At 50.8% G+C, this 6968-nt stretch overlaps 2 protein-coding genes across 5 annotated transcripts in view; both read left to right on the top strand.

Annotated features, from left to right (window-relative positions):
* LOC102261823 (chromosome unknown open reading frame, human C11orf98) overlaps positions 1–983 on the top strand; it is an 8378-nt gene extending 7395 nt beyond the window's left edge. For all 4 annotated transcript variants that reach the window (XM_014545088.1, XM_014545079.1, XM_014545083.1 and 1 more), the window contains exons 2-3: positions 140–237; positions 321–983. In XM_014545088.1, the coding sequence (XP_014400574.1) occupies positions 140–237; positions 321–430 (208 nt within the window). In that variant the 3' untranslated portion in view covers positions 431–983. The remainder of the gene's footprint in view (positions 1–139; positions 238–320) is intronic.
* A 2277-nt stretch (positions 984–3260) lies between these two features.
* INTS5 (integrator complex subunit 5) overlaps positions 3261–6968 on the top strand; it is a 7742-nt gene continuing 4034 nt past the window's right edge. Inside the window, exon 1 of the mRNA XM_014545261.1 lies at positions 3261–3409. Coding sequence (XP_014400747.1) covers positions 3261–3409 — 149 coding nt within the window. The remainder of the gene's footprint in view (positions 3410–6968) is intronic.

Here is a 6968-nt window from a genome sequence, read left to right as displayed (position 1 = left end):
CCGTGACCTCCTAGTTCATAGGTCGATGCCCAACCACTGAGCCATGCCAGCCGAGCCAAAGACCTTTTTAATAGCTAGAACCGCCTGTGTGGTTGTGTTGTTCAGGTTAACCCAGATCTTTGTCCTGCCAACCCTTCAGGTCCAGTGCACGTGCCAACATTACTCTGTCTGGGAAGAAGCGCAGAAAACTCCTCCAGCAGATCCGGCTTGCCCAGAAAGAGAAAGCAGCCATGGAAGGTGAGGCTGGGCACAGAGGCGGGATGTGGGGGCAGCCTGACTCCACTTGGGTTCTTTAATGCATCTTCTTTCTCTTTGTTCAGTGGAAGCCCCTGCAAAGCCAGCCAGGACTAGTGGCCCACAGCCTAAATCAAAAAAGAAGACGAAGCCCCCCCAGGACGTAGACATGGAGGACCTTGAAGATGGGAGCTAAGTCTTACCCCTTTCATCACAAGGTTCTCACCTGGAGCCAGGCGGACTCAGGGCTTGTTCCAGAAGACTTTGGAGAAGACATTGCACCTTTTCACTCTCCCCAGACTCCTCTTCCATAATGGCCTAGTGGCCTGCCTGGAGGGACGTGTTGAGAGGAAGAGTGGAAAAGGAGGACTGGAGAGGCGGCTCCTTAGCAGGCAACTCCATTTGCAATAAAGCCCATAGTTCTCACTGAGATGTTTGTGCTTGAGTGCAGGGCTGGGGATGGGCCGTGAGAAGGGCTCTGTGAGTGGGGAAAAGGCAGCTGTGACACAGGACCCACAGGGTGTGCTCGAGCAAAGGCATCAAGGAGCCAGCCTCCGTGACAGCCTGTGAGTGTCACTCCAACTTTCCACTTCCGACCAAAGTATAGCTTGCTGTAGAGATGGCCGAGGAGGTAAGGGTCCTGAAACCAGCCCTGCCACTGCTCTGTGTTACCGGGTGGACAAATCACTTTGTCATGTTTGTCGCTGCTTCCTTTGCTGGATTATATTTTTAATAAAGTGAAGACCAGACATTGTTCTCCCTATTTATTAATTTATGAGAGGAAAGGAGAGAGCGAGAGAAACGGTGATCAACTGTCTCCTGTACACACCCGGACACTGAATCAAAGCCAACTCCTTTCACCACAAGATTCTCTTGCGGTGATTCCCTTGTGGTGATGGGACAGACACTCCAACCAACGGAGTCACGCCGGCCAGACATCATTTTCCCCTTTTAACTGTCAAAAATGCTGCTAGAAGCCAGGGCTGGGGTGTTTAATGAACATGAAAAGCTGCCCAGCCCTGATGGGTTTGGCTCAGTGGATGGAGCTTCGGCCTGCGGACTGACTGGGTCCCGGGTTTGGTTCTGGTCGGTGGCATGTACCTTGGTTGCGGGCGTGTCCCTGGTGGGGGGTGTGCGGGAGGCAGCTGATTGGTGTTTCTCTCTCATCGATGTTTCGAACTCTGTAAAAAATCAAAATACATTAAAAAAAAAAAAGCTGCCTGTGTGGAGAAGTATATTTAATCAGGGCAGGCTTCCTGGAAGAGGGAGACTTTGTGGCCAGTGTTGCACCTCTTCCCCTACTTTATATTTTTAACAATATCAAACTTTCACTGAAGCTAAAAGATTAGTACAATGAACCCTTATATATGGACTCTGTCTGGATTTACAAATTTTTTAACATTTTGCTCTACTGTTTAATCTCTACACATTTGCAAATATGTATGTATATGGGTCTCTGTTCTTTGCTGACTCATTTGAAAGTCAATTACAAATGACATTCCATCCCTAATTTTGCTATTTATAAAAAAACTTTGTTGCCCTAACTGGTTTGGCTCAGTGGATAGAGCGTCGGCCTGCGGACTGAAGGGTCCCAGGTTCGATTCCGGCCAAGGGCATATACCTTGGTTGCGGGCACATCCCCAGTCGGGGGTATGCAAGAGGCAGCTGATTGATGTTTCTCTCTCATCAATGTTTCTAACTCTATCCCTCTCCCTTCCTCTCTGTAAAAAATCAATAAAATATATTTTAAAAAAAAAACAACTTTGTTGATCTTTAGAGAAAGGAAAGGAGAGGGAGAAACATCAATGTGAGAGAGAAACTTATATTGGCTGCCTCCTGTACACCCCGCACTGGGGATAGAGCCCACAACCTGGGCATGTGCCCTGATTGGGAATCCAACCAGAAACCTTTTCGTATACCAGACGACACCCAGCCAAACAAGCCACTCCATCCTATATAGTAAAAATACTATTATCACACCTAAGGTTTTTAACATGAGTGAAATAGCTAATATTCAATTTTTCATATTCAGATTTCCCCAGTTGTTCCTATGTCCTTTACATAAATGATCTCAAATGATCTTTGCAAGATGTCTGAGATATGAGACAACATGCCCATTTTACAGATCAAATAATGAGGTCCAAACAGCTGGGTCACTTGCTCAGGGTTACATGGCTAATAAATAGCAGACATGAATCCAGACCTGTCCAACTCCAAAACAAGCTCACCACACTGTGAAACCATTAGGGCAGTGTTCTCAACCTTCCTAATGCCGCAACCCTTTAATACAGTTCTCATGTGGTTGACCCCCAACCATAAAATTATTTTCGTTACTACTTCATAACTGTCATTTTGCTACTGTTATGAATCGTAATGTAAATAACTGATATGCAGGATGTATTTTCATTGTTACAAATTGAACATAATTAAAGCATAGTGATTAATCACGAAAACAATATGTAATTATATATGTTTTCCGATGGTCTTAGGCAACCCCTGTAAAAGGGTCGTGACCCACAGGTTGAGAACCGCTGCATTAGGGGAAGGACCACATAATAGTGGTGCTGCTACAAATATTCAGGTACAAGTTTTTGTTTGAGCACCTGCTTGCAGCTGAGAGCGACATCATGAAGAGACAGCCCAGCCCTAACCAGTTTGGCTCTGGATAGAGCGTCGGCCTGCGGACTGAAGGGTCCTGGGTTCGATTCGGTCAAGGGCATGTACCTTGATTGTGGGCACATCCCCAGTAGGGGGTGTGCAGGAGGCAGCTGATCGATGTTTCTCTCCCTTGATGTTTCTAACTCTATCCATCTCCCTTCCTCTCTGTAAAAAATCAATAAAATATATTAAAAAAAGAAAGACAAATCGGAAAAGCTGGTGACCGAGCAGCTGACCAGCATGGCCTACGGGCAGATTGGTATGATCCAGGGCCTAGGGGCTTCTTCACTTTGTGATTCTGGCTGAGAATGGCTTCCTCCCAATTAACCAGCTGGGCATCTGAGTGGACTGAGACGACTGCTGGGCCAATGACATGGAGGACAGCTACAGGCAGCAGTGGACCTACAAACAGGAAGATCGTGGAGTTCGCCGGCCACACGGCCTTCTTTGTCAGCATCGTGGTGGTGCAGTGGGCCGGCGTGGTCATCTGCAAGACCCAGAGGAACTCCGTCTTCCAGCAGAGGATGAAGAACAAAATCTTTTTTTTAAAATATATTTTTATTGATTTCAGAGAGGAAGGGAGAGGGAGAGATAGAAACATCAATGATGAGAGAGAATCATTGATCGGCTGCCTTCTGCATGCCCCCTACTGGGGATCAAGCCTGCAACCTGGGTATGTGCCCTTGGCTGGAATCGAATCTGGGACTCTTCAGTCCACAGGGCAACACTCTATCCACTGAGCCAAACCCGCTAGGGCTGAAGAACAAGATCTTAATATTTGGCCTCTTTGAGGAGATGGCCCTCGCTGCTTTCCTTTCCTACTGCCCTGGAATGGGAGTTGCCCTGAGGATGAACCCCCTCAAACCTACCTGGAGGTTCTGTGCCTTCCCGTACTCTCTTCTCATCTTCGTGTGTGATGAACCTGAAAACTCATCATCAGGCGAAGCCCTGGAGGCTGGGTGGAGAAGGAGACCTACTACTAGAGCCCGCCCTGCACGCCTGAGCATCGTGCCACACTCTGCACCCTCACCCACCCCTTTGTGTACTTCAGTCTCAGGACTCAGAACTCCACCCTGGTAGGAAGCACCGAAGCATGTGGGGGAAGCGAGCCGTCCAAGAATGAAGCATGTAGCTATATGTGGGGAGGGGGAGGGGCTGCCTGGCAAACATCCATCTGTGGGAATGACAGTGGGGAAGGTGTTTATGTGACTTTTTGTTTTTGTAAAAAGGAAATCATGGAAAGACCAAAAGAATACATTTGATATGTGAATTTTTACAAATAAAGATGGCTATTATAATGGAATTTGTCTCGTGCCCTCCTCCCTTCTGCGGACCGGACGTCTGTGTGCGGTCGGGCTGGTGCTGGGGGCCCGGGGCCGGCAGTGACATCAGCATCGCCCTGGGACTTAGCGCAGCAAACGGCTCTGTGGGTGACTGAGTCACCGACCGAGGAAACGTTTTGGCTGGAGTACCTGAGCGCCCCACGCCACCTTGCTGTGGCTCCCTCTGGTATGGCTGGAACTCCCCCTGCTGCCCTCACAGCCATGCACGTCCCAGGAAGGGTTTCTAGGCGTCCGGTGTGATAAACAGCAGGGGAGGCCCTCTCCCCCCACTGGCCGTCTCACTCGGGGCCCCACCAGTGTCTCTGGACCAGTGTTAGTCCGAGGAGCAGAAACCTCTGTCTCCAGCCCCTGTGCTCATCACACAGCACGCCCCTTCCACACGCTGTTCCTGACTCAGCATCGCCGCCCGGAAGGTGGCTGAGCGCCAGAAGGCACTTACGAAGAAGGTGAGAGCGATCTGTTTGCTTCAGGACTGAGTTGAGAACACCTGCTTTCAAAGAGCGAGTGTGACCAGCCCCTCCGCCTCGCCGCTCAGCACGCCGTCCCGGGTGCTGTGGGTGCCCACGCCTCCGGGCTGCCCTGGCTCCTAGCAGGTCCCCGTCCTTACCTCGCACCAGGCCACGGCCCTGATCTGCCAGGTGATCCGAGATGGTTTCAGGCTTTGTTTTGTTGGTGTGTTTTTTTCCGCTGAAAAGCTTGATTCCCTCAAGAGCCAGGAGCAAGGAATTACCTGGCAGATCTAGAGTGCTGGTCGCTTCCTGGCTGAGCAGAGGAGAGGGCACGGTAGTTCCCACATGCTGGGGGGCCACTGTCCCCCAGCCTGCCCCGCGGGTCCATGACTTCCTAACCCACTAGTTTTCCCTCTTTTCTTGGGCACCTGATTCTAGGATGATCTCTACACGTGTAGGCAAATCCTCCTTAAAAACGGCCACTTTGTTCAGCCCAACGTGAGGAAACTAGGATGAGGCCTCAGGGTCAGAGACCGGGGGACGAGGCGTCACGGGTCCTCCCTGGGACACCATGCAGCTCACGGGCTCGCGGATGACGGGGTGAGGCCACCCCTGTGCTCAGACTGCGGGGCCTTGTCAGGTTTGCTGCGCGTGTCCCCTCGCCACCACCGCCCACGCCTGCGTCTGGCACCCTGTGAGTTGACCAGTGAGCACGCGCTACTGGGATGAAGGTCCCGGTATTTCCTCGCTTAAGAGCGTGAAGCAGCCTGAGATCGTGGGCTCTGGAGACGGCCCAGCGGGCTCCCCAGACAGCACTCCGCGGCCCCAGACTTCCAGGAACACCCAGAGGGGGGGCAGAGCAGGTCAGGAAGGCTCTGAACTCCCACAAGACCATTCTGCCTTTTTCTGCTTGACAATCCCTTGAATAAAAGCTCTACAGCCAAACATTCCATCTAGAGAAAGCAGATAAGCCTCGGGTAAAACACACCAAATCCAGGCCTCCCAATGGGCCGATCTTCCAAGCTTTCTAAAGGCAGCGAGAGTGAGCGCCCTCAGGACCAGCTCCTGAGGACCGGCCCAGCCACTGTCCACCCTGCAGAGGGGCTACTGAAGCCGCGGACTGCCCTCCTGACGCTGGCCACATGCCCCTCTGCCCACCTCCGTCGCCGAGCTCACGACGCTTCTTTTCAAGGTCTTACTGGCCCCTGGCCTTGTCCAGCTCCCTGCTCTCACGGACAAGCTCCTGAGGAGTCACCATGGCTGCCCCCTGCTTGCTCACCTCCTCCGTGTACACCCGGCCTCCGACGCGTATATTTTATTGATTTTTTACAGAGAGGGAGAGGGATAGAGAGTTAGAAACATTGATCAGCTGCCTCCTGCACACCTCCTACTGGATGTGCCTGCAACCAAGATACATGCCCCTGACCGAATCTAATCTGGGACCTATCAGTCCGCAGGCCGATGCTCTATCCAGAGCCAAACAGGTTAGGGCAGGGGACAGTCCTGTGGCAGTTAATTTGCATATCGCCCTGATTAGCCAATGGGAAGGGTAGCGGTCGTACGCTAATTACCATGTTTCTCTTTTATTAGATAGGATTTTATATATATATAAAGGCCCTGTTTTCAAAGAGCTTATTTTCTGGAGTTTGTGCAATAAATACAATAAAAATAGCTAATGCTTATTAAGTGCTTGCTTACCATATTTCCTGGTTTCAATTTTCACAATTCTGTGAGGTGGCTGTACTGTTACCACCCTCATCTCCATCAGAGGAAGCAGTCATGGAAAAGTTAAATAAAGTACCCAGCCAGTAAGTGGAAGAGCTGGGGTTTAGGTGGACGGCTGGAGCGGGGCCCTGGCCGAGGTGTGCTGGCTGCACGCAGTGACCAGGCTACCTCTCTGCAGGTGCGGGGAAGTGCGGGCAGGAGACAGCGCAGCCTGAGCAATGGAGACTGATAGGGTCCGAGGGCCAAGCTGGGCTGGGAAGACGCCCGATTAATTTCGGGCCACTTCTCCCTCCTCTCTTTACTTTTCTTCTCTTACCAATTTTCTCTTCTTTCTTTCCGTCTCTTTTCCGCTTTCCCTCTTCCCTTCTCTCCTTTAACTACTTTTTACATGGTCACTATTTCTTAAATAAAATGTTTCCCAGTGCTTCATTTTTTAGAAACGTCGTGAAGTGGAACATTTTGTAGTTTGGGCTTTAGGAAGAACAATCGAATCGTCTGTGTATCCATGGCCCTTTGAAAAAAGAAGAAAAAGGCGGCAGTGACGGCGGCGGGGCGGCCC

This window comes from Myotis brandtii, unplaced genomic scaffold (assembly GCF_000412655.1).
Source record: "Myotis brandtii unplaced genomic scaffold, ASM41265v1 scaffold1112, whole genome shotgun sequence".
Taxonomy (NCBI): domain Eukaryota; kingdom Metazoa; phylum Chordata; class Mammalia; order Chiroptera; family Vespertilionidae; genus Myotis; species Myotis brandtii.
This window is presented reverse-complemented; position numbering and strand designations above follow the sequence as displayed.